Source organism: Daldinia loculata (assembly GCF_022478755.1).
Source record: "Daldinia loculata strain CBS 113971 unplaced genomic scaffold F4817scaffold_21, whole genome shotgun sequence".
Classification (NCBI taxonomy): Eukaryota; Fungi; Ascomycota; class Sordariomycetes; order Xylariales; family Hypoxylaceae; genus Daldinia; species Daldinia loculata.
In genome coordinates, this window is record NW_026054875.1 from 31,979 (window position 1) to 56,869 (window position 24,891).

Genomic DNA, 24,891 nt, shown 5'->3' on the forward strand with positions numbered 1-24,891 from the left:
GCAGCCGCTTAGGTAGGGTCGATACCGCCTGGGCTTGCTAGAGACGGGCAAGGACGGGGCAGCTTCCAGCGTAGGACAACTGGCAGTTGGAGTCCGTTGTTCTTACAAGGTTCCCCACTCCGACAGTTGGCGACGATGCCCAAAGGTCGGAAGCTGCCAAGGATTAAAAGTTAATTCAGGCAGTTCAGCCAGACTTTCCCTTGCTCTAGCCTCTGCCATTATCTGCCATTAGATGCAGGGACGGCCTGGAATTTACCTAGAATCTTCGATCAGGGCCCACCCTAAGCACTTACTACAACTATGTAATTCCGCCCCTTGTCATTCACCATGCCTATCTAAGATATTGGCAGGTACTGCGCAGGAAAAGATGACTCAAAGAACCAATCCTATTTCATCGACACCGTCTAACAGTGTTGTTTGCTGGTTCATCTCAATTCCTCCGTTAAACCCAGCCTACCAGCGCAGTCCTTATTATAATCATAATCCACTCTACGGGCGTAGTACCGGGTTGATATTTTCTGCATGCAGATGTCATTTACCACGTGCTATTAATTGCGGCTCTTTTAGGATATCGTTCTTGTGTTGGTTCTATGGTTTTAGCGTAGAATATGGGAAGACGAAAGTTACCTAGGCATCTATATCGAGATTACCAAGCGTCAGCCTTTGAGGAGATAGTATTATGACATATGTTACCCAAATCTATGGGTGGACGAATGACGGTCCTTCTAAGGTTGTTTTCCCGGTCCGGCGCCGTCGAATCCAATACGCGGGACAAATGTTTCTTGAATCGACTACTTGTACGAGTGCAAAATCCCGAATTCGGTTCATTTTCGATATCGGCCGCATCCGTACCATAAGCGAAAATCAAGACTGGTGAAGTTTCCCTCCGATTAGTGATATATAATTGTGATCGCTAATTGTGCCCAATACAACCTTATTTCTTATTATCTCTTATGAGTGCTATAGGCGGAGATATCTCGCCGTACACGGAGATGATAGTAACACAGAAGACGTTGACGCCCAAAGGTTGATACCAACTGTGCCGCAACCCCGTGGGGCGGATAACTCGGGAGTCGGACCGGGGTGGGCACCGGTTTATTACTATTTTTTTTTCCCCCGACTAACTCTTACCTAATGCAGAGAGTATGGAGGTACGCCCTTCGAAAGATATGATACGTCTGGGTATGAACCTCCATCGGTGTTCTGAAATTATACAATAATATACTTAGATATAAAAACAACTTATTCTCAATGTTAACATCAAGATTTATTTTCTATTGTCTTATAATTCACAGCCTACCGTATTTCTAACTACCATGGCTATACGCGGCAAGGATCCAGATAATAACCAGGATAGTAATGACTCAGTCAACACAAACCTTGAAGCCCAAGATCCTCAACCGCAAGAAGAATTCAAGGAGGGTGGTTATGGTTGGTTAGTTTCTCAAAATTATTGAACATCCCCACGGGAGTACTGCAATACTAATTACTATATTTTCTCTAGGGCCGTTATTTTCGGTGTATTCTTACTCAACGCTCATACTTGGGGTCTCAACTCTGTAAGCGTGTTCCTAACGTTCAAGATGATGTCTTCTCAGTTTGCTAACAATCTCCTATCACCACCAGAGTTTTGCTGTCTTCCTCGCTTATTACCTTAGATCCGACTCGTTTGGTGCAAGCCAACTTGGGTATGCCTTCGTAGGCGGTCTATCTATCTCGATCGGTACGTGAGCTATACATGTTACCGGGATTTTAACTGATAGAGGCATAGCTCTCCTGGCTTCTCCGCTAGCAACCACTTTGGTTGGTTGGAAACGGTGCGGGACACGACTAACTATATTTCTCGGGGCTATCTTTGAGACGTAGGTTCGCCCTGTTTTCACGGAGATAATCTGGATACTAAACTCTCATAGGATTGGCTTCATCGGCTCATCGTTTGCCTCGGAGTTATGGCACCTGATTCTGAGCCAAGGCGTATCCTTTGGCCTTGGTATGGGCCTCTGCTTCGTCGCCTCTGCTGCCGTCCCCCCTCAATGGTTCGTAAAACGACGATCCTTCGCTAACTCGATCGCCGCTTCGGGGTCGGGCTTCGGAGGGTTATGCTACTCATTGGCGACTAATGCTATGATCACCAATATCGGCTTACCTTGGGCTTTCCGCATCATAGCCATCGTCTGCTTCGTGGTGAATACTGTTGCAAGCTATCTCATCCGCGACCGCAATCATGCTGTCGGCTCAGTCCATATGGCCTTTAACTGGAAGCTCTTTAAGAGGCCATCATTTCTTTTATTCCAAGCCTGGATGGTTCTCTCTATTCTTGGATACATCATTCTCATTTTCAGTATCGTTGACTACTGCCAGACTGTTGGCTTGACGGCTTCTCAGGCTTCTTTAGTTGGCGCGCTGTTTAGCCGTGAGTTTCCCGCCTGGATGTGTCTTAGGTCTAGTAATGCTAACTAAAGATACAGTGTCCCAAGGACTTGGACGGCCTGCAATAGGGTTATCAAGCGACTCAGTTGGGCGTCTAAATATCGCCAATCTGTCTACGCTATTATGCGGTCTTCTTTGCATGTTCTTTTGGATATTCGCAGCTAAAAGCCTAGCTACTTGCATAGTGTTTGCTCTCCTTGCCGGCGGTGTTGCCGGCGTAATGTGGGCCACGGTTGCCCCTATATGTGCCGAAGTTGTCGGACTTGCTCTCATACCTTCAGGTTAGCTAATGATTCCCAGTATCCCCCATCATCACCCTACGTTGGCTCAACTCGTTTACGCAACCTAACCCCATTAACACATGCTTCCACCGACTACAATGTACTAACTTCTAAGTAGCGTTATCAATGACTTGGCTCGTGCTAGTCCTACCGGCGACGTTCGCTGAAGTCATCGGTGTGAGCCTCAGACGGTCTGGGCCTGGGGGTTATCTCCACGTCCAACTCTTCACCGCGTTTTGTTATATTGGCGCCTTTATATTCGGTAAGTCACACCGCCAAGGTAGACCCTCTTTAAAACAATCGAATTTCGGGAGTAGCCTCGTATTTTCTCATTTAGCATTTGATTCGCTGACTCTCAATAATATAGGCTGGGCCCTTAGAGCTTGGAAAGTCTGGGAGTTGAAACAGGTACGACTCGACAAGGAGCAACGGGAACTTGCCATTCGTGACGAAGGCATACTGTCCTCTGCAATAGAGCACCAGTCGCAAAACAGCGATCGAGCCACTCCTCCTCGACGGCGATCATCTATCCTCAAGGGACTCTGGGCTATAGAACGAGTATAGCATGGGGGCCAAGAGTTATGGCCATCTACAGCGGAGTGTATGTTGACTACGGGGCACTCATAAAAATAAGATAAGATATATAAAAGACTTACTAGAGAACTCATATGTCAGCGTTGAAACACATATAAACGGACTTAATGATATACTCAATACCTATGACGGGCAGTTTAAAAGCATGCTATATAAGTAACCACTTCTCTACCTAAAGTCCCTTATTCGCCAACTCAATAGCCTTCGCCGCCGCCTCGTCAAAGTCATCAAAAGCAAACAGCGGCAATCCACTTTCTGCAATAATCCTCTGACCCTCCTTCTCGTTCGTCCCGCGAATGCGCACTACCACGGGCACCGCCATCTGCAGATCGCGGAAGGCCAGAATCACGCCCTCAGCGATCATATCACCACGGGTCAGACCGCCAAATATATTTACGAATATGCACTATAATGCGGGAGCGGGGTGTGGGTTAGCTGCCATATGTTTTGTTTTTGATACGCAGCTCAGGAGGTAATGGTGTGGGGGATAATAACACCCGGACAGAGAAGAAGAAGAAGAAAGGGGGAGGGATGAGAGGGGAAGGGAAGGGGAAAGGGGAGACAAACCTTGACCCTTGGATCCGTCAAAATCACCTCAAAACTCCTCTTCACCGTCTCACTGGTCGCCTTGCCCCCCGTATCCAGAAAATTCGCAGCGCGGCCCCCCGCATCCGCCAGCGCATCCACCGTATTCATCGCCAGCCCGGCGCCATTGACCAGCGTGCCGATGTTGCCTTGTCCCTCTATCTTGATATACACGATCCCGTGCCTCGCCGCTTCGACCTCTGCTGGATCCTCGTTACGCGGTAACGTGTGGATATCGGCTTGTCGGCCGCAGCTGCGGAAGGCGGCGTCGTCGAAGCCGAGATGCGCGGCGGATACGTGGATAGTGCCGGTGGGGGCTGTGGTGATATGGGTTTCGAGGAGGAAGGCTTCTTTGGAGGTGAAGAGTGCGGCTAGCGTGGTGAGGAGGGCTTGTAGGGGGGTGGTGGATTTGGGGTCGAGGTTGAGGTGTTGCGATATGGCGGGCGTGGAGATGCATGTGAAGTCGAATTTGGCTGCTTGGGAGGCGTCGCTGGTTGGGGAGGCGATGATACAAGGGGTTTTGGTAGACCGGTCGATGGTTACTGCGAGGAGTTTCTGGGGGCCGGCGGACGGGTCTTTGGAGATGGGGATGCCGCGTTGGCGGAGGAGGTCGAGGGCGGTGTTTGGGGGGAGATAGATGCTGCGTGTTCGGCCTCTAGGAGGGTGATACACGGCCTGCTGGGGCGGAATAGGACGGCGGGCTATGGTGTGTATTCCCCTCCGTTGTGAGGTATTGGTTGGGGAGGCGATATCCGAACCTGTGGGCGCCACACCGTCCAGCATGGATTTTAGCACCGGCCCAAATCTAGAAGGATGGTTGACGATAGCTGTTCCTGCTACTTTCAAGGCCTCGATCTTGTCTAGTGCGGACGGCTCGCCGGGTAGAGCGAACGCTCCGGCATGGCCCATGATCCGACCCGGAACTGCGTTCACGCCGGCGACAAGAGCGGCGATCGGTCTATGCCGGTCAACTATGCCATTCACAGCTTTATATTTCCAGTAAAAGTAGGAACTTAACTCACTTTGGGTTTTTAGTCGTAGCTCGGTACTCTCTAATCCAATCCGCCGCCTCGATCTCGGCCTCTCCTCCAATTTCCCCTATTAACGCAATACCTTCCGTGTCCTCATCCTCGACGAGGATCTGGAGACCTTCTTTTAGGCTCGTGCCTGGGAGAATATCTCCGCCGACACCTATGCACATACTTTGACCTAGACCGGATCTGAGTGTAGAAGCAGCGGCTAGCGGAGAGTATTAGAATCGGGGATACGTCCGTGGGATGAATAGTGGACGTACTTTCGTAACTTAACGTTCCTGATCTTGCTACAATCCCTATCCGGCCAGATTCAAAGCAGGGGAGCGGCTGGAAGCCTACGAGTGAAGATGGCTATAAGCTGATACCGTAAAAACTACACCAGCACAGAATACCACTGACCGATTCTACATTTTCCTACCGCCGATATGATACCGGGCGAGTTTGCGCCGACTAGTCTACACTTGGACTGCGTTTTCAATATAGAATGGATCTAGCTTTCGTCGTTAGTTAGATTTCATAGTTATTATAGACTATAATGACCTGGGTACTCACTCGAAGGATGTCGTGAAGCGAAATGTGCTCCGCCACGGCGACGATGAGCGGCACTTCGGCTTCGACCGCCTCCTCGATCGCGCCGGCAGCTTGGTGCGCAGCTACGTAGATACCCGTCGCGTCCGGCTTGAGGACTTGCACGGCCTAGAGGGAATATGGTTCGTTAACTTCTCTTCCCGTTCCAAATTACTTTCCCTTCCGTGTCACACTGTCGTAGAACAGAATCCCTAACTAGTGATGTGTGACGGTACCTTGTGAACCGTAGGAAATACGGGCAGACCTAGGTGCTCGCCCTCCCGGCCGGGGGTTACGCCTCCCAAGATATTGGTACCCCATTCTAAAGATTCACGAGCGTTGGCTGTGGCTTGTTTCCCTGTACTTCGTGTGTAAGCAGAGGGTAGGCTAAGGAGTAAGCAGATGAGTAAGTTAGGGAGATGAACCTGTGAACCCCTGAAATATAACCCTTGTATGACTACCTATTTTGAGATTTTTGAGGGTTAAGTCGTACCCTGAGTTAGAACTCAAGTAGCGGTGGTTCTGTAGTAGTAGTCTTGACGGACCGGGGTTGAGGGAAGAAGTGAGAGAGGAATGCCTCAAGGGCCTAGTTCTCGAGACGTTACGGAGCATGTTATTGAAATGTCTTGATGAATTCATATAAACCACTCATTATATTACATGTATAAGTGACTAAAATATTGCCGGGCAACCTGGTCTTTAGTCTTTATATATGATGTTCAATATTCGGAAGCAACTAGCCCGGCACCGGAGCCGGTGCCTTTCACCTTTAACCAATCCTGGGAATAAGTCGGATATGCTTAATTACTGACAACAACGAGAGAATCAGAAGCTATGCATTAAAAAACAGTGCGCCAACTAGAACGTATTCAAAAAGAGATAAGGGTCGCAAGATATAAGTAATGTGAGTAGTATAAGTTCGATGTAATTTACATTGTAGATTTGAGCATGTACCTAGGTAGGTTTGGTTATAAGAACATTCGATCCGGAGGTTAGGTATTTTCGGATATACTTAATGATTTACGATATAGGCTATAATTTCGCTAATTCCCATTTGAAAGTTCAGCACGCCTCCTAGTATGTGATACAGTAGGACCCTAAATCGAGTCCTTAGTTTTAGGACCTCTAGTTCTTATGAGTAAAGAGCGAGACTACTGCCGACTAGGCATTCCGCCCGCAAAGAAATCCGTGGCCGGTAGCACAAGGGGGGCCAAAATCTATACCCAGTAATTAGAACAAAGGCGCCTTGGGTGCTTCTTCCCGTAAAACCCGGTGAGTAGGTAGGTTCCAACTATAACATTCGCCGTACTACCGTCCCTGGGCTTCCGAACTTGAGGGTGTATCCGTCTCCGAGGCAAAGCCCAAGTTTTTAAAGTCGTCCTTCGCCATAAGGTTCCTAAACAGTGAGAAAGAGGCTGGATGATCTTAGAGAATGGTTGGAAGCTTACCGGTCCATACGGCAGGATAAATATGTTTTAGCGAGGTTGCGGCACTCCTCGTCATTGACGCCTTTGACCTTCTTGATGCATGAGAGATACTTGGTCATGACGGCCTTGCATTCGCCTAGGGATGCACGGTTAATAAACGAAGAAATACTTCTAGGATAGGATTTGCTAACCATCATGATCTAAAGGGAAGCTTCCGCGCTGAGGTCTATAGACGAACGAATAGCCGAAGTCAGCATGCGCTCTCTTTTAAGGATACAGGTGATATCTAGGAGACATACGGGGTAGGCTTCCCAGTATATGGACCGGCGCCTGGGCTGCCGAAGGAACTCATGGAAGAATTATCTAGCCCTCTTCAGCTCGTAGATTGAAATTAATATTAGTTACGACTGACGAAGTCGGAGGGTTTCTCTATTTACTAATCTTAATGTGATGATATGTTGTTCGATTTCAACTTATGATTCGATAACGGATGTCGAATGTAAGTGTTGAAATTTTGGAGAGTGACAGTGTTAGGAATTGTTATTCATACTATTATGCTACGTACTGAAGTACCTACATGGGACTTTACGATGACCCCTCCCCCCACATCGGTCAAAGATCTCCGGGGGGTAGATCAGGGCGTCCTTCCAAGGTTTATTAGGTGGGTAGGTGGGCTGTGTATGTAGGTACCTTGTATGGTTGCTGGGCGAACAACCGTTGCCGAATCAATTTTGACATGACCTCAATGTTCCCATATGTCCAGTCTAGCTAGCACAGGTGCTCTGCTGTTTGCACATGTTGTAGTTACTTGTATCCGATAATTCTTATCTACATCAATATCCGACTTTCTCCTATTTGAATCATAATAATTTATAATTTCAAAGGAGTCTTGTATCTTTCCGCTTCAAATATACCATCTCACCTCGACTTATAAGTCACCTTAACCACTTACACACTTACACAGCTACGCACCTAGGTATACATTCATACCTAAAGCTCGCATACGTAAAAATCGGTGAAGACCAGTAGCGCGCTGCCAACCCACCGGCTCTCCCCACCTCGTGTCTGCAGAGTCGTCAGCTGTGAATTGGAATACCACATACCCAATCCAGATACTCAATACCTGCTCTATCCAATTGTTCCTCGTATCGAAATCCTCGCTCTTATAAGCCCGCGCGACCGCCTGGTGCGGAAGTTATCGTCCAACTTGATGCTCGCGGAAATCCTTGATAGAAGATGCGGTTGACGTCCTGCCGACATGTCGCGCTCCTTTCGATAACTGCGACCACACTTGCGCTCGCTGATTCCATCGTCAATCCGCTCGAGTACGGGACCTTCGAAGACTTCTCCCCCGTCCATAAGAGAGCGATCGATTGCCCCGATAATTTTTTCAGTTGCGAGGATCGGGGTCCCGTCTTCGAAGGAACCTGTTGTCAAAATGGACAGCTGTGTGCCTTAGATGCCTATAGTTCAGCGGCATGTTGCCCTACTACGTAAGTAATCCTATGGAGAGTATCCATATTCTATGATATGATTTGTTGTTCGAAGCTTACATGCCTGATTGAATTGTAGAGCAACGTGTACAGGAGTAGCGCCAACCGGCCCAACGCCCTCTGTGTCCTACGTGAGCAATACGTACTTCTCGTTTCCATATATACCGACGTCGTTTGCGAATTCAGTGGCATGTACATCAGCTCTCGACCAGTGCTCGAGGAATTACGCATCATGTGTTTCGGGTTTAGGTGGAAGTAGCGCAGCTTATGGCGTGACCATCGTGGTCCCGGGAGGCGGTGGGACGACAATTGCTGCCACGCAAGCTACCGGACTTCCGGCGCCGTCGGCAACATCTGTTTGCTCAAGCCTATCATCTGAGGCTTGTTACAACTTGAATAGTGCCCAATGCACGCAAGCCGGCACGACCGGGGGTTTCATCATCGGCACCGGAAATGCCGCCGCACGACCTACCGCTGTTTCTGTAGTTGCCATCGTCGCCGGCATTGGATTGAGTCTCATTGGAGGTTATATATGAGCGCTTGTCGAACGACTATCATAGCGAGATGATTTAAATCTTTAACTGGCCTGCCGATGTGCTCCGGATCCCGGGGATCCAAATACTGATCGAATGACGTCACGAATTGTTATGGCCCTTTTCTAAATGTGTATATTTGGCTGGCGTATCTAGATATGTGCCTATAATATGGGAACTGGGGGCTTTGCACATAGAAACGGAACGGATGAAGGAACATTTTCCTTGGACATTGGGGGGTCGGGATGGGGATGGGATCTCATTTGCATAGTGAGTTATTGAAACGAATTCTCAACTTGCACCGTGCCAAGCTTCATCTGCTTAAGTTTCTGCTATGGATTACTTGTGAAGAGCACAATGCGTGTTGTGAGTATTTCCTAGGCTAGGAGTCTATTAATGAACCCGATGAACATCTCTTTCATCATAATGCAACAAGAGTAACTCAGCCCGAAGCTTGCTTTATATCAAACAATGCCTTTCTTAATAACTTAATTAAACTAGACAACAAGGATTGTGAAAGAACATAGCCGATAGTTTACTCCTTCAAACCTTTATAGAACAATCGTCGTTATACATTTATAAGAACTTGTCCTGAATCTAATATATTCTACTCACTCATTGCAGCTACGAGTTTTTCTATTAATAACTCGTTAAGTACCTAACGTTTGTAAAAAAAATCTTTTAACAATATCACCAAGCCAACCCAGCCAACATGATGCCGGCCAACCAACCTAAAGACCAAGCCCCCCTGTACTCGAGCGAGGTGATCGTTGTGGCGCCGAAGCCTATACGGCCGCTGCCCTCGTCCTACTCTCTCTTCCCCGCGCTAGAGGTTGCGGCGCCGTCCTTAACGCCGGTATTGTCGAACTCGTCGACCACTAAACCCGACGAGTTGCAGTCCGATGAATTGAACCAGAGCCGCTTCCGGTCATTTCTGCGGTTGAGCAGCGTGGAACCGCCTGCTCTGCTAAGAAGACGAGTGTCTACGGGTCTCATCCGTCGCTGGGGTAAAGGCCAAAGAGATACTAAAAAGATTACCTACGAGGAGGATGCGAGCAAGACGCAACAGCAAAAATAAGTCTCTATTGAAGCTTAAGGAACTATGCTAAGACTAGACCGCTGGTATAGCATTACCGTTAAGTGATATGTCAAGTATAAACTGGTGGCTATAGAGCTTGAAATTCGTCGTATAATCGCAATGGAACAAATAGAATGGATATGTAATACTAGACGTAAATACGTTCTAAAAGTAGGTTTTGCTAGATAAATTATTTAATATAACAATACCTAAATAGGATCGTTAAGTGTTGTAGAATGTGATTCTAGAAGTAAAGTCCTTTACTAACGAGATAGTTAATTAATTACATGCCCGGGTGGCTATCGATAATAGGTACATGTATGTAGCTACTCTAATTAAGTGGGGTCGGTACATACCGAATAGCATCGAACTCACCTTACATCTTAAAGTGTATCTATTCCGTACATATACTTACATGAATAATTTCAAGAGTACTTTTCTCCTATTGGTATTTGCTACAACCTGATGGATGTGGCTACTGATAACCTTCTATGTGAGAAAGTAGATACTCATTTCTTAATGTGGAACAGGTATCATTTAAATCCGATTCTACGAAGTAGTCAAATGAAGTTTGCACAGGCGACGCCACGGACCAGCTGAGATGGTCTTCGGGAGACCGCAGCGTACATGCGTTACATACCCTCGGGCTTGGGGAAAATAACGATTGCATCTAAGACTTGTGTCGCCATCCGTAACACCAGACTTTGAGAACATGGCGTCCCCTATACTACCAAACACTTCCAACTTCTTGGGCGTGGCCTTAGTTGTCAACCGCTTACGCGATGGGCCGTTGTTTGTCTTCCACTATCCGCCTCAGATCCAGGGGCCGTACGCTTCGCCCTCTAGCGATAGTGCCCCCAGGGACGAGCTGGACGACGATGATGAACTGTTAAATCAGATGTCTCATCCCTCCTTTGAGGCGCCTTCTGGCTCGCTACCCAAGTCATTCGATTTACAGAACTGGAACCATGACGACCATCTAGAGACCGATAGCGGTTCCCAGATAGTGCCTTGGGAGCACGTAGCCGGTTATCCTACAAAGGATCTCGAGAGTCTTCTCACCCCTAACCGGGCTTTTCACAAGAAACTCTTTCACGTCTCTCTGGAGCAGCTTTGCTTCGCATCGTATCCCATATACGTTCCGGAAAATGGGATATGGCGGAAGAAGAAGAAGCAGCCAAAGTATCAACCGCCCAAGTCGCCTGAAAATACAGAGTCGGCAAGTAAATATGGCGAGTCCTCTACTCTTGCAAGTGACGTGCCACAAATAGAAACCAGGGACATGGCTGAGGAAGCCACTACTAGTAACCCACCGGACGAGGCTGACGAAAAGAAGAGCGGGATGACTATGTTTAATCTCGTCTTCATTCTGAACCCCAAAAAGCACGAGGCGAAGGAGTTGGCGGAGAATCTCTATATTCACATCATCAAGAAGGTTAACAAGGCCTACAAGTACAGCCAGCAGAAGAGTGATTTTGTCTGGAAAGAATCGAAGCGGATCCTAGCTTTAAAGGATAAGGGGCGAGAATCAAGTACGTGCTCAAGATACTCCCCATCGTATATGCGAATCGGTAAACTGACAAAGTATACGTAGGGACTAAGATGAGCACATTATGGAGAGAAATCTTAGAGGTGTCCTCCCTAGCAGCATCTATGCAGGACGTATATGAGGCCGTCTCCCACAACAGGATCGCTGCCTTACAGCTAGATACGGCCGAAGGTGCCGTGACACATTCGGTTCAGATCCCCGTGCCGTTCTACCTCCCTGATCTTCCACCCGACGACGAGGGCGGCTCTAAAGGCTTGTGGATCACCACTGCAAACACCTTCGTCGAGGAAGATAGTCTTAACGATCCCGCCTTCCTCGACAAGAACTTTGCGCTGCTTCTCATGAGCGATGAGAAAAAAATCATTGCGGAGCTCCAGGCCGACCCGGATGAGACGACGGCGGCAATGATCGAGTTCGTCCGGCTCTCAAAGCCGACAATGTCGTAAGTGGACATGACTGATGCTGTTTTTTATACATATATTTCAAGCCTCAGTTTTATACGGACAGACCTATTCACACTTATGTTAAACAGATTCTACCAGATCGGTCAAGGTACAGCACTCTCTCCAGCTCAAGTGCGCAAATACGCACAACACTTCATCTTCTGGCGACGGGCGATCGCAATCCCACCCTTACACGCGCGGGACATTTATATCCTATCGCCAAACAGCGACATGAGCCGGCTACCAAGAGCCAGTCAAACGTGGGCGCGCGCATTCCCCCTCGCACCCCCTCTCCCCGAGTTCCTCGCAGCTCTATCGGCCGCGCCGCGCTCCTACAAGCTATTTGCGCCTAGCAAGAATCATCGCCCAACCTACCTATCCATGCTGGCCTGGCTCATGCGCGGCGGCTGGGTCACCCAGCTGTGCACATTCGCGTACGTCGTCGTCTGGCCCGAGATCCTATACGAAGTCGACTACGAGATCGAAGCCGAGCAACTTCTCCAAGAAGCCCGCGCCTCCATCGCAGCCGACACTTCCGCCGAGTCCTCCTCCCACGCATCTTCTTCACCCCCTAACTCATCTGACGACGCACACTCCCCTTCCCCCCCTCTCTCAACATCCGCCGACGACCACGTCGGCAACATCAGCCCGACGGCGGTATCATCGCCACTACCAGGCACCATATCAATGACATCCTCCACCGCAACAATCAGATCCCCAATGATGACTACAGCCGGCGAACAAGCCGCCGAGCAAGCCCGCCTCGACCGCCTAGCCACGCGCGCACACCTCGCCGCCGCCGAAAAAGCCGCTGCTCACGCCCGCCGTCCCCCGCCCCAGCAGACCGACCACCCGTCTACCAACGACGCCCCGTACCTCGCGCATCTAACCCCGTATATCATCGCCGACGCCGGCCGTGTCGGCGACCGGGATTCCCGGTACTTACTTGCCATTGCCCGGAGATTGCCGGAGAGGATCACACATTCTACCACTACTACTACTACTACCAGCAGTGGCCACAAAGGCAAAGAGAAGATAGGGGCAGGGGCAGGGATAGGAGCAGGGTCGTCAAGTCTAAACCCTCGCGCCAAGTGGCCCGATTTCTGGAAATATTTCAACGGCCGCTACGCCCTGGAGCGCGTCGCCCTGCACGAGGACTTGAAGCGCCGCGACGCGTGGAACTTGCTTAATTCTATGAGCGAGTACCTGCTGTGCGTGAGACATTGGTAGTCTTACCTACCTATGTACGTAACTATCTTCTAAGTACCTAACCTACCTGCCTGCCTACCTAGGTACATATAGGTAGCGTAATACATGTAGATAGCGTATATTGTGTCGGTAGGAACTTTACGTAATAGCCCGGACGAAAGGGGGCGGGGACGTCGTACGGCAGGCCGAAGAAAATGAAAACCGGGTTACCACCTCGGGTCCTACCTACATAATTGTCAGGGATAAGACATGTAGCTACCGGCTTGGATAGCATTCTAAATAACATGTCGATTCACCAATACAAGTTGAAAAGTTCACATGAAAGCAAATACATGGATGTCATCGTGCAAGTAAACGTATTGGAATATTAGGATAGCCCGGGATATGTTAGCGGCGTATATATGATCTTTCAGCCTTCCGAATGTCTCTCTCTCCAGATCGGGTTCCCATTTCGGGGGTCGACGAATACACAAAGTTAAACGATGCCGAGACCACGCCTCTGAGCGGGTTGCAGCGGCTTACATGTGGGAACCTAAAGATGAAAAAATAAATTGAACTCCCCGATCAGCAATGTGACGATGCAAATGCGAGAAAAAAGAAAAAAAAAGGAACGCAATCTCGGAAACATGGTTCCTCCCTCCCCCAACTCCGCAGCCCTCGAGGTATCATTGGAAGAAAAATCAGACCCAGCCCGCAGATGAATGATGCCCAAGGGACATAGAAAAACGAGACAAGATTATGTGAAACGACATGGGAAAGGTGTGTAAGAAACAAGCGAAAGAGCCTTCCATTGTTCCGGATGTCCCGGACACAAAACCCGTGAAAATGATAGACCACCCCCGGCTGCTCCGAGCCGGTTTCCCACCGTCCCGTGGGGTATGTAAGATAGAACGCCGGTCCATTCCACCCAAAACGGCCGCCATATGCAGTAGTGAATCCTTTCCCTGACTTAAAATGCCTGGAACGATGGGGAAAAAATGCCTCAAGACTCGAACTCAAATGTGATGACGACGGCGATGATGCTCAATGACCAAACGAGTAAAAATCGAATGAGCAATCAAAGGCTTGGCTAACACCAGAAAATGCTATGATGATGCAAGGGGTATGAAACGCCCAAAGATCACTAATCGTGTGAGAGATCCATCCCGAATTCATCCTCTTCCTTGAAGTTAATCGACGCGGGACCGCTGTCGTCATCATCCGGATCATTCCAGAACTGGCCGGCGTCACCCATATCCGCTGCAAGGTCTACGCCATCCCGGCCGTCAGGGCTCGCGGAAGTAGCGGCGATCGCACTGTCTGACCCGTTTAGGGAGTCCCCTCTGTAGTCGGTGTGCTGAGGCACTCGCAGACCCGATCCAGCAAAGCGAGAGTATGAAAAGGTATGCGGACCGTTCTTGGCCATTGCTTCCATCAACTCCGTTTGCATTCGCTTCTCATCATCCGTGAGCCCAAGTGGAACATTGCCACCGAGTTCTACAATGGTGTTGATAAGTTCTTCTTGCTGCTGAAGCTTAAGGTGCAGCATCCACATCAAGTCTCTAGTCCAGCTGACCGCCCCGTTAAGAATATCCCCCTTGTTGGGGCCCTTGTCCTTCTCCTCGAGAGGAAGGCCGGTGGTAATGTTGCCCACCCCAGTGGCTCGCTTTGCGCCTGGGCCGGCTAATCCCGAGGTGGCCTGCGCTGGGTGAGACATTCCGGTTAGGCTAGGAGACAACGGCGTGCCATTTTGTATGAGCTTCCTAATTTTCTCGTCTTCCAATCGATGCGTTGGAACGAGCTTGCTTAGATCTTGGATCCTCTCGTTGATATTGTCCCGGCGTCGTCGCTCAACAAGGTTATGTGATTCGCGGCGTCGCTTCCTCTTCATCTCTTGTGACGAAACTGCATTTGGTGGCGTATTTAATTTGGTAGGCATAGAAGTACCGCCCTTAAGTAGCACATCCGCAATCTGCGGGTTTTGCATACCGTGTTGCATAGGTGAGGAGAAACCCGATCCGGGGAAGGAAGAAAGGCTGTTGGGAGTGTGCATCCATTGGCCCGAAGGTGACTTCTCGTGATGGCCGTTGGTAGTTCGAATTGGCTGGGCGCCGAATCCTGATTGTTCCCGAGAGTTCACGGATAAGGTCGACATGGCAGCAGTCTTAGGTGTAAGCGGGCTTCGGGCACTCGATGATTTGCGCTGCATGTTGGAGAGCTGAGGGCGGGACTTGGCGTTTAGATAATTGGGGTCACTACTTTCGTTGTTCGGATCGGAACCGGTCAAAGGAGAGCCAGAATAGGATATGGGCGACTGAAGAGAATTTCCAAATGGTTGTTGATGTTGCTGCTGCATCTGATGGAATTGCGCCTGGTTAAAGCTATGGACGAATGGACTCTGGATGGGGTCGCCATCCGGCGTGTTGGAATAACCGTTCATGTGGTTTTGCTCCATGGGGATGCCGTGGCTTCCTTGATGTGATGGATATATGCCATGCGAAAAACCCATGTTCATCTCGTTCATGCCACCGAAATCCTGGCCTTGATTGTGCATGCCGGGTTGGTTGGACATAGGATCCGTCGGGCTACCGAGGGTGTCGAGCAACTCGTCATCGCCGAAGAAATTGGAGGAATTGTTATTTCCGTTGAAGTTGTTCGAGTATGAGGCTGCGTATGTCCCGGACATCGCTAGATCGTTCGGGTCGACACTGCTGTTGGCACCGCCAGCGTTCTGGCCGCCACCAAACTGGTTGAAGGCGTGTTGTGCCATTGCGTCCAGCGTCGGATTGGATAAATATCAAAAAGGCTAAGGAAGAAAATAGCGATAATAGTAATAATAGTGTTGGTAGTTGTTCAGTTATATGTATAGCCCCTCAAGCTATTGTCGGACTATAGCAGTGGCGAAGTAGATGTGAGGCTGTTGTGCCCTGTCGAGTACGGTCGGCAATTGAGAGTCTGGTATAATTATTCTGTCGAGGACAGAGTCAGCCCCGCATCTACATATAGGAAGAAGGAAGTGAAGAGTAGTGGAAGTAGTGGGAGTAGTGGGATGTGTGTGGGGCAAGGAAGCATTAAGGTACACCATGGGTTGATACACTTGATACACCGAGGAGACTCAGCTCACTAGAAGTACCTAACTAGGTACCTACCTAAATATTAATAGAAGGCAGCCGCCAATGTTGTAGGGCGTTTATGTAACAAGGATACAAAAAGAAATATCTTATCTACCTCGGGTAAAAGATGCACGAAGTCGTGTAAGCGTCTTTCTTAACGTTGGCCACAGATTACGTAGCCATGCAGATAAATAGCGGACAACGTTGCGCGAATGTGTCGCCTAGGTAAAATATCTTGTGGGATCCGAGCTATATAGATGGGGGGTGCGGGTGCGGGACGTAAAATGGCGTTGAGGTATATCTATTGCATCTTTGGTTAACTAGAGTAAACCAAGTCGAGTTGAATTGGGAAAATTGCGCGTGGATTCTCTTTTCTTTTCGCATTCCTTTTTTCCTGCTTTTGTCCCTTGTCCTGTAGAGTCGGACGCGAGTTGCCCGAGATGCGGAGAGGAATGAATGAATAAGTAGAGGTATACGTACAGGTTAATGAATGCGCATGGCCAACAATGGACGTTGGTATGGTTTATTGGTCGGCTTGAGTAAGCGCTTTAGTTTATGGGAAAGAAAAAGAAGAGGAAAAAAAGAAGAAGTAAAGTTTGGCTTCCTCGGGGATAGGTGGTGAAGAGATATTTTGCGCCTCGTCGGATTTGAAAGGCGGTATCGCTATAATCCCTACACCAGTAAGATGTGAAAGACGACCGAGGCAATGCCGGTAACCCTCGATGACGGCGATTCTGACCTCAGAAGAGTGATGAACTGCAGGGTACGGAAGGTAACACCTAAGTAGCGTACGAAGAGGCTAAAAATGACGAGACTTGTCAGACCGTAAGCACGGAGGTGACGCCGGGATTAGTCGGCTCTTATTAAGTGTGACCAGTTGCACAAGAGGTGATAAATCGTATATCAGATCAAAATACTAGTCCGAGGCGCAAAGCGACTGACTAGCAGATCGTATAGATCAAAGAATAGACAGAGGGAAACTCGGCTGGATGTGTGGGAAAGGTAGGGGTTGGGAATGTTCCTCCTATATGTGTAAGAGGAAGAGGACCCTAGGATTCTTAGGAATCGAGGCGGTAAAGGCCGAAGGTACAAATGTGTGTGTTCAAGTTCTTGAACTAGAGGGAAGATGTAGGTAGCCTAGCCTGGGTTGGGTGAACTTGGTTGGCAAGAATGGCAAGGTTATTGGTTTATTAGTAGCAAAGAGCTCGTTGGTAGGGCAATTCTTGTCAGCTCTCTCCCGTCTTACATATGATATGTACTTCCAGATGAAGCGGGCGTAGCTGGTAGCTGTGGGCGAAGCTTCGAGCCGAAAAGCGCCGGGGGTTAAAGTCCTATACGAGGAGGAACTACCAAGAGGTGCTGATAGGTTCGACTAGACGAGGGTGGCCGCACAGAATTGTTTGTAGTACAGTAGATTTAATAGATCGTGGACCTACAAATCCAGTTGCCTAACTTATTATTGGGAAAATGCGAGCTAGAAGGAATCGTGCGGTGAGTTTTGGAACTTGCAGGAGGCGGTCTCGAGTGAGAACGAGTTGTAAGTAGCTGCTCGATCTGATGTTGGACAAGGTGGGAAAGAACTTGGGATAGCGCAAGGTGAACAGGGCAATACAAGCCAATGCAAGTGCACCGTTTATGTGCCTTCCCTGTCACTCTCGGGCAATTGATTGGTTGCCTACAAAGGCTTAGACTTGAGCGAACACCTGGTAACTTTTGGGTAACTTTTAGGTGTGTATTACCTACCTATGTAGGTAGGGGGTTGCGCAGTGGTGCTGCAACTTGCTGGGAAGTTGCTAGGGGTGGTGTAGGGTGTAAGATAGCTCTCGATGTTAGCGAGTGATAGTGCTAGACCCTAGCGTGTGGCCCTTAACCAGTTTTGTTGTAAGGCACATGCAGCACTTAGTGACTCCGGCTTCCGATCGACTATACTGAAGGTCCCAAAAGACCCAAACTTAGCCACCTTTTCCGATAGAGGGTCAGGTGTCGTATAGTTGAGGAGAGCAGCCGGCAGAGTGAGATGGTGTCCTGTCGGAGCTTTTGTACCGCTCCAAGATATCCTTTAGATACTACCGACCAGATCTCCGGCCTTCCGGTTTGCCCTTGCTGCCGTACTAATCGTTCCGTATGACTGAATGTGTATTGCTGTGGTCCGGACGAAGAAGTCGAGATAGTCCAGTATAAACAGGCAATATCGTCCATGTAAACCAAACACTGTCGGAATGTGTTTTGTATTTATCTGGCCAGGTTCCACGGGGTGTCTGCCGAATCCCTGATCAGATCTCCTGCAAGGTCGATCGCGTCTGTGTCGATACCGTAACTTCGAATAGTCCTACTAGAGGAAGAGTCCAAAACAATAGTCTTAGGTCGTCCAACTTTCGCTGCTTGCTTGCTGTTTCTATTATCCTCTCGACAGTTGACAGAGTGTTGTTTCTGGATAGATGTCCTTTCAGCTTACACTCGGGAGTAATCCACTGCATATAATATTATTAACCTCTTCTGTTGGTAGGAAGGTATTCCAGAAATTAGTCGTGTCAGCCCTATTGATTAATTACAATCGTTGAGATGACAGAAACAGAAACATTCGTTCATTGGGTTATGGGCGTGGGGTGCATAGCTTTTATATTCGAATGTCTATGTACGTCTAAAAATACCCCCTAGTGAGATGACAAACCCCCAAGCCATATCTCATTTTACCTTATTTTATTCAAACAGGTTATTTGTGCGTCTTATGACTTGGTATAGCTTGGAATCGTCTCATTTGAACTGATGATGGTGTGTAGGAGGGCAGCGGGAAGGAGGTGTCTCTCCCAACTCTCACCGGACTCATACGAAGTTACCTCACTCCATCTTAAACCGCGAACCGCGCAACTGAGCTTTATCTTATCGTCAGAATACTATAATGAAGAGGGGCCCCTGTCCGCGAAAGACAAAAGGGGAAGGGGTGGGCGGCACTTAGACTCGTGACCCGGCCGAAGTCAGCCAACCCACCCACCTAGGTGAGACACGGTGCCCTCCTTATTTTGGCCTAAGGATAGAACGATGATCTACCGGAAAGTGTGGTCGAAGACATGGGATTTTGGGAAATTCGGAGCAGAAACCTCGGAAATTGTCAGCATGATCCCTATTGTGAGTCACAGTCATTGAGGCCATGCCTTGAATCAGTTAGTAGGCTGACTGAAGACTGCGAGATCTGGCTCTTTGCGCAAGGCACCCGCTTTAGCAACTCGTTTAGGAACTCGCGTTCAAGTGTCTTTTTATTTTACTGATGGCGGGGTGCAGCATTTGCGCAAACGGTACTTTCTAAGCTTAGTCTATTACAAATTTCCCGCGCAGGGGTATAGTCATGCGAGCCGCGTGGTGTGTAGACGGAGCTGTATCTGCTTATAACAGGATGAATAGTTTTGGAGCCTTTAATATTTTAGAGTCCTGCGCGGCAGCAGCGTTTCTGAAATATCTTCATTTTAATACGAAGGCGATGAGGTCATAGCGGCTGGTAGGATAGAGTCTCTTTGCATATACAACGTAGTATGATCTGTTGAAGATGGAGGGGTAGATCTTAGAACATACCTACATACATGGTCTATATGTAGAATGGCAACAGGTTGATGTGAACGGAAGCTATGGTAGGTGGAGTATGGGAGTAAGTCTTAGCCTCTGCCGGCCGACGACCGCTCCGATGTAACTTAAGGCTGCAGGTTCCCAAATGTCGCCGGCCTCTTCCCCATAACGATCCGCGGCTTCTGCATCGGTGCATCCCCAGCATTGACAGTGGGAGCCAATCATTTTCGTAGCGCATCCAGCACCGTGGGCGGTTGTTAATAAAGTTTGGATAGCGTCCGTTCGGCACGGTGCGTGATTGGCAATCCCAGCTACCTAACAATAACGGGACCTAGCTGATGCTTCAAATGGACGGGTGAGGCTTGTTTTGAGAAACACTGAACACACTGAACACACTCAACTTTGAAAATGAAAACTTGAACAAATTTAATAAATAAATTTGAGAATATTAGTTACGTGAGACCTAAGTCTTAGGTATATTAGCACGCATTACTCCTAGACTAATATTTTACAACCTGCGCAGCCGCGCTCTCCGCCGCTCCAAGAAGTTGACCAGTCTTGCAACCATCAGGAGAGGTATATCCCAAGTTTAGATGACTGAAGTGCTTCCCGCCAATAGGATGCGTCGCTTCTGACACACCTTAATGATAAGCAAGGTAGGTAGACTTCTGTGTGTGTATGTTTATGTTTATAGATGTGGTACCTATACGCAAGCGCGTAATCGTCGAATCTACGCGACCATCAGAACTTGCGTATAGATTACATTACATCAACATCGTACTATGTCGACAACTTGGAATACCTGCCTGATAGGGGGGCATTGCATTACGTCCACCTGCGGAGTAGACGGATGCTTAGATTTACGAGGGGTGGCAAGTAGATTAGCGAGTTGCATTAACAAACCACATAACTCGCAAATATCTACGGAATAGGCTACAACAGATATTTGCAAACTATGCGTTTATGCCCACTCTTTAAACTAAATTAGAAATTCTTACGGTATAACGACCAGGATAATATTCTAAAGATGCCTGAGTATAGCAACATCTTCACTTCTATAAAACCAAGAACCACTTTATAGGTACTAAACATCTATGTACCGGGTATGCAAGCGTGCAGTATCTTGAGATAAGGTATAAGGTATAAGTAGGACAAGGTTGAGCGGGTCCCATTTTAGCGGGATCAGTTTGAAGCCACATGCAGGGTAGGGAACCAATGACGTACATCCAAATGTCATGCTAGCGGTCCCACTCGCACAGACCACCAGCCGTATTTGTGCCTGTGTGGCTCATGGCTCTGGCTGATGCATTTTACTTCTCCACCACACTTCGTTTTTAGTGCTTCTTAAACGCGACATCAACTAGACGCATCAACGCATCGACGCATCTCATCTTCCATCAACCCACAGCCTCCCCCCTTAGCACCATCCAGCTCCAACGCGAGAGGAGAGGGGTCATTTGACGCATAGTAACATCCACTACGAAGTAGCATCTCCCGCACGATCCGCCCCGTACATCTCCAAGCCATACTCGCACACATACCTACCGAGACAGAAGTCGCCTTCCTTTGTGATCCCGGAACCCGATACTATCGAGTCGGCTTGAAGTCCAACGAGCGAGAGATATTATATACGATGGCGTCTGCATCCTTTAGGGAATCCATGAACTCCTTAGGATGGTCGCGTGACCCAGACCGAGAATTTACAGCGAATACGTCACAGCGGTCCGGACTACTATCATCGATAAAGTCGTTGAATCCCTTTGGAGACCGCGGATATGTACAACTACCCACTACAGAGGGTGCTGGCGCTCCATTACCGGCTAGCAACCGTCGCGAAGAGGAGGAAGGATGGTTTGTCCGTGAGTCGTCCTCGTCCTTGTTTTTTAGTCCTATAATTTCCCCTGCAGCAGACCTTCAAGCGGACCTTTAATGGTTGACACCACGTGCGTCTTCCGCGCGGCGCGCATCTTGTCTCACCTTCGCACATGGACGCAACGACCCACCATAGCTATTCCTCAAGACTAACTTGAAATCTTGATTCTACCTAGTGAGCCGGTGGGACCGGATATTAATATTCGGTGCCTGTAACCTGGCTGCTTTCATCTGCTTTCTGCTCTGCTTCGTTCTGTGGCCGGTCTTCGTGACCAAGCCTAGCAAATTCGTCATCTTGTAAGGCCAAGACTCTCCTAGCTTCCCAGTTTCTGCTACCCCTGCTGTTTTGTCCTCGTGGTCAAAGATAGCACCCATAAGACTCTAGATAAGATGAACATCTCTGCAAGCAGCCGCTGCTGCATATGTATCAATCTCGCATAACGACACGGGTGATCTGCCCGGTAGATCCAACCTTCTTTCTACGACGTTTTCTGTGCCTTGTTCAGGTTCTAAGCAGATGGTGTGCAACTCGAGGATAACATGCTAATAGTATCTTGTCTCTTAGATGGACCTTTGGCTCCATATTATTTCTCTGTTCCTTCGCAGCTATGATGGGCCCTATAGCGTACCTTCAACATCTATCATCCGGAACGCGTTTGCCCTTCACGGCAGCCTACTTCGGATCCATTGCACTGACTATCTACTTCTCTATGGGTGTAAGTCGTTGATCACTTACTCTAAGGCAAGATCGAGGCAGCTAACCTAGTACAGCTCCACAACGGTCTTCTTACTCTAATAGCTGCGGTCATCCAGATTGTATGTCTTCTCTGGTACCTTGTCAGTTACTTTCCGATGGGCTCAAGTGGTCTTCGACTAGCTACCAGCTTTGGGGCACGGAGGGCGGCTACATGGATGACTGGCTAGATCCCATTTTGTGTATATTATTGTGTTTCGCTTGTTTTGCGGTTAAGAGTCTATTGGTCTCACTTACGGGCTACGACAATTGGAATTCATTTGCCAGCATAAAAAAGAATTACAAGGTCAATAGGAGCGAAGGTAAAGCGTTAGCATTGCCTATATCTCCCCGTGTTGATTTGCTCTTTGAAGTCTTGAGCTCTATATTCATAAGTGGTTAATTGTTGATACATACGTACAAGACAATGAATTATTCTACTAAAGTATAAATAGGGCCTAACTATAGGAAAACATATAGTTCACTAACTTGCTAAATCGTAATTAACAAATCCGCCTAGAACGGTCGATAAAGCTTCATCTAGAGCTCGACCCAATATAAACAGGCCGCATTGTATTACTTACCTAAGGTATGCATCTATTATAGATGTTAAATTCAAAAATATTCAAAGGGCACCATAGATAAGGCCTAGCTGCTCATTTGGATCCACCGGTTGGGGTTGAGCGTACCTTGGCCAAGGTCCTCGGAGCCCACACCCCGTTTTGCCTAGAGATAATCTATGTTTTCGGAAACCCCGATCTTAAAGCTCGTTCGCAAATATCTAGTAAGCATGAATTCGAAAAAGAGCCGGACAGGTAAAAACCCGTAGCGGCGGGAGACATGTTTCAAGACTCGAATAAAACACAGGTCTGCTATCAATAATACTCACTCGCAACAATATGTAGTTGTCTAACTTATTACTCGCGTGTCACTAAGACAAATTCCGGGTGATGTATTATTACAAGACCAAGAAAACCCCTCCAAGAAAAATGTTCAAGGTGGGCGGAAGAAGCGGAGCGAGTTCAGGGACGAGCTAAGTACATATACAATAAAAGATATACAGTGGACGATCGAATGGAGAAAGCGGAGCAACATGATGGCCGTCATGGTTGGTTCTCAGTGTGACACAGGCAGACCAGGTAGCATGGAAATCAACGATGACTTTAGGAGATAGTTGCGGTACTACGTAGATATACGCGGTGAGGGGATCTAGAATCCGGCATGGACGTCGCGTAGCGATGTCGAAAAGGGTTTACCGGAAGGTAAGAGTACAATTCACATGCTTTATTGTTCTAAAAATGGAATTTCTATTTACGCGGGGCAGAATGAGGGATGTTTGGTCAAAGCAGAAAGAAAAGACAATCAGGTAGTTATTTACCTAAATTCAAGATTTCATCAAACCCCCCACGCGGAGAGAGATAAATAATAAATGAGTCATTTAAGCATAGAAGCCCTTAAACTTGAGATAATAGAGAGTTATCAGGTCCGCTCGCCCTACGAGGGATATATACGGGACGGACGGAAGACATTAAAGAAGAAGGGATCTGGTTGGCGTACCCCTCTCTTCAGCCTAACCAGAAGCTTCTTTACATGGAATAATACGCATGTCTACTCAGACATACATGTCTTATTTGGGTAAGTATTGCGCATTTAGACACAAGTTTGAGAGATAGAAAACTAAGGTATGGCCGATCCATCAGTTTTGCTCGTAGAAAGTGGTAAGCAAGTTGTGTATGATGAACTCGTCGCAATCTGGACAGACACCCAAATATAATTTTAATTGAGTGTAACTCAAACACCCAGATTGAAAAAAGAAAGATGTATACCCTAGGTAGTCATGGTGATGGCTATGGTCTGGTCGTGGGCTTGCTATGGGCAACTGTGCCCCTCACTTATAAGCCATGGCTGATTATCAAAATTTTTATGGTTCAGTGCGGCAATGAATTAGACTTCTTATTTCGGATAAGCTACCACTATGTACCTAGTAGCAATGATAGATATGATTTATACGTCGAGTTTATCATCTGATTATATAGACCGGTCAAGCTGTCACTGTCTATGTGAACATGTATATCTACAAATGCGACGCAGCACAAGACAGCACATTTGTATTCCCTCAGTCTTGATTGTGCTTGTCTTCGTCTTCGAAGTCTGAAGATTCTTACACCACCACCCACCTCGTCATGGATCCGCGAACTACATATGTATGCAGCCCATGTACGCGCCCACGAATTATCTTTAATAATGTGGGCTATTTAGTGCCTAAGCGTCATGCTTTATTTCTTAGTTTAAAAATTCACTTACAGGCATTACCTCAGGTATTACCCCCAAAGCTAGGTACATCAAACTTAGAAGATGCTATGTTCGTGCCGAGCAACAGCCGTGAAATAACATGTAACCTTGTTTTCGCCTA

The 24,891-nt window shown here is 48.0% G+C and overlaps 7 protein-coding genes across 7 annotated transcripts; 4 read left to right on the plus strand and 3 right to left on the minus strand.

The window, feature by feature from the left end:
- Positions 1 to 974: 974 nt before the first annotated feature.
- F4817DRAFT_92698 (MFS general substrate transporter) lies at positions 975 to 3,523 on the plus strand. The gene is made up of 8 exons (XM_049308055.1): positions 975 to 1,435; positions 1,505 to 1,559; positions 1,627 to 1,723; positions 1,772 to 1,862; positions 1,914 to 2,413; positions 2,469 to 2,711; positions 2,830 to 2,973; positions 3,079 to 3,523. The coding sequence occupies exons 1-8, from the start codon at positions 1,317 to 1,319 to the stop codon at positions 3,273 to 3,275; spliced, it is 1,446 nt and encodes a 481-aa protein (XP_049159520.1). The 5' UTR covers positions 975 to 1,316; the 3' UTR covers positions 3,276 to 3,523.
- Positions 3,428 to 6,207, minus strand: F4817DRAFT_335943 (succinyl-CoA synthetase-like protein). Its single transcript, XM_049303070.1, has 8 exons — positions 5,917 to 6,207; positions 5,728 to 5,849; positions 5,477 to 5,620; positions 5,324 to 5,414; positions 5,185 to 5,259; positions 4,913 to 5,129; positions 3,873 to 4,848; positions 3,428 to 3,711 (listed from the first exon to the last, which is right to left on the minus strand). Exons 1-8 carry the CDS (start codon positions 6,128 to 6,130, stop codon positions 3,478 to 3,480), a joined length of 2,073 nt encoding a protein of 690 aa, XP_049159521.1. The 5' UTR covers positions 6,131 to 6,207; the 3' UTR covers positions 3,428 to 3,477.
- On the minus strand, positions 6,208 to 7,408 carry F4817DRAFT_335947 (uncharacterized protein). Its single transcript, XM_049303071.1, has 4 exons — positions 7,218 to 7,408; positions 7,110 to 7,144; positions 6,940 to 7,054; positions 6,208 to 6,887 (listed from the first exon to the last, which is right to left on the minus strand). The coding sequence occupies exons 1-4, from the start codon at positions 7,268 to 7,270 to the stop codon at positions 6,800 to 6,802; spliced, it is 291 nt and encodes a 96-aa protein (XP_049159522.1). The 5' UTR covers positions 7,271 to 7,408; the 3' UTR covers positions 6,208 to 6,799.
- Positions 7,409 to 7,658: 250 nt separating this feature from the next.
- F4817DRAFT_335948 (uncharacterized protein) lies at positions 7,659 to 9,553 on the plus strand. The gene is made up of 2 exons (XM_049303072.1): positions 7,659 to 8,411; positions 8,491 to 9,553. Exons 1-2 carry the CDS (start codon positions 8,155 to 8,157, stop codon positions 8,945 to 8,947), a joined length of 714 nt encoding a protein of 237 aa, XP_049159523.1. The 5' UTR covers positions 7,659 to 8,154; the 3' UTR covers positions 8,948 to 9,553.
- Positions 9,554 to 10,386: 833 nt separating this feature from the next.
- On the plus strand, positions 10,387 to 13,526 carry F4817DRAFT_92869 (nitrogen permease regulator of amino acid transport activity 3-domain-containing protein). The gene is made up of 3 exons (XM_049308056.1): positions 10,387 to 11,554; positions 11,617 to 12,013; positions 12,104 to 13,526. Exons 1-3 carry the CDS (start codon positions 10,735 to 10,737, stop codon positions 13,242 to 13,244), a joined length of 2,358 nt encoding a protein of 785 aa, XP_049159524.1. The 5' UTR covers positions 10,387 to 10,734; the 3' UTR covers positions 13,245 to 13,526.
- An 820-nt stretch (positions 13,527 to 14,346) lies between these two features.
- Positions 14,347 to 15,972, minus strand: F4817DRAFT_358360 (uncharacterized protein; the record flags this gene model as incomplete). Its single annotated transcript, XM_049306017.1, has 1 exon — positions 14,347 to 15,972. The coding sequence occupies one exon, from the start codon at positions 15,970 to 15,972 to the stop codon at positions 14,347 to 14,349; it is 1,626 nt and encodes a 541-aa protein (XP_049159525.1).
- Positions 15,973 to 21,045: 5,073 nt separating this feature from the next.
- On the plus strand, positions 21,046 to 23,069 carry F4817DRAFT_335965 (SFT2-domain-containing protein). The gene is made up of 4 exons (XM_049303073.1): positions 21,046 to 21,732; positions 21,922 to 22,042; positions 22,311 to 22,461; positions 22,517 to 23,069. Exons 1-4 carry the CDS (start codon positions 21,507 to 21,509, stop codon positions 22,667 to 22,669), a joined length of 651 nt encoding a protein of 216 aa, XP_049159526.1. The 5' UTR covers positions 21,046 to 21,506; the 3' UTR covers positions 22,670 to 23,069.
- The last annotated feature ends 1,822 nt before the right edge of the window (positions 23,070 to 24,891 follow it).

Bases quoted from the DNA above. Each gene is read 5' to 3' on its own strand.
- F4817DRAFT_92698 (XM_049308055.1), top strand. From the start codon at position 1,317: ATGGCTATACGCGGCAAGGATCCAGATAATAACCAGGATAGTAATGAC. The intron at 1,436-1,504 runs GTTAGTTTCTCA...TATTTTCTCTAG, and splicing joins AAGGAGGGTGGTTATGGTTG to GGCCGTTATTTTCGGTGTAT. The intron at 2,974-3,078 runs GTAAGTCACACC...TCAATAATATAG, and splicing joins TATTGGCGCCTTTATATTCG to GCTGGGCCCTTAGAGCTTGG.
- F4817DRAFT_335965 (XM_049303073.1), top strand. From the start codon at position 21,507: ATGGCGTCTGCATCCTTTAGGGAATCCATGAACTCCTTAGGATGGTCG. The intron at 21,733-21,921 runs GTGAGTCGTCCT...GATTCTACCTAG, and splicing joins GGAGGAAGGATGGTTTGTCC to TGAGCCGGTGGGACCGGATA. The intron at 22,462-22,516 runs GTAAGTCGTTGA...AACCTAGTACAG, and splicing joins CTATCTACTTCTCTATGGGT to CTCCACAACGGTCTTCTTAC.
- F4817DRAFT_335948 (XM_049303072.1), top strand. From the start codon at position 8,155: ATGCGGTTGACGTCCTGCCGACATGTCGCGCTCCTTTCGATAACTGCG. The intron at 8,412-8,490 runs GTAAGTAATCCT...ATTGAATTGTAG, and splicing joins GCGGCATGTTGCCCTACTAC to AGCAACGTGTACAGGAGTAG.
- F4817DRAFT_92869 (XM_049308056.1), top strand. From the start codon at position 10,735: ATGGCGTCCCCTATACTACCAAACACTTCCAACTTCTTGGGCGTGGCC. The intron at 11,555-11,616 runs GTACGTGCTCAA...AAGTATACGTAG, and splicing joins GGATAAGGGGCGAGAATCAA to GGACTAAGATGAGCACATTA. The intron at 12,014-12,103 runs GTAAGTGGACAT...TATGTTAAACAG, and splicing joins CTCTCAAAGCCGACAATGTC to ATTCTACCAGATCGGTCAAG.
- F4817DRAFT_335947 (XM_049303071.1), bottom strand. From the start codon at position 7,270: ATGAGTTCCTTCGGCAGCCCAGGCGCCGGTCCATATACTGGGAAGCCT. The intron at 7,145-7,217 runs GTATGTCTCCTA...GTTCGTCTATAG, and splicing joins TATACTGGGAAGCCTACCCC to ACCTCAGCGCGGAAGCTTCC. The intron at 7,055-7,109 runs GTTAGCAAATCC...GTGCATCCCTAG, and splicing joins CTTCCCTTTAGATCATGATG to GCGAATGCAAGGCCGTCATG.
- F4817DRAFT_335943 (XM_049303070.1), bottom strand. From the start codon at position 6,130: ATGAATTCATCAAGACATTTCAATAACATGCTCCGTAACGTCTCGAGA. The intron at 5,260-5,323 runs GTCAGTGGTATT...CTTCACTCGTAG, and splicing joins GGTAGGAAAATGTAGAATCG to GCTTCCAGCCGCTCCCCTGC. The intron at 3,712-3,872 runs GTTTGTCTCCCC...CCCGCATTATAG, and splicing joins TGACGGATCCAAGGGTCAAG to TGCATATTCGTAAATATATT.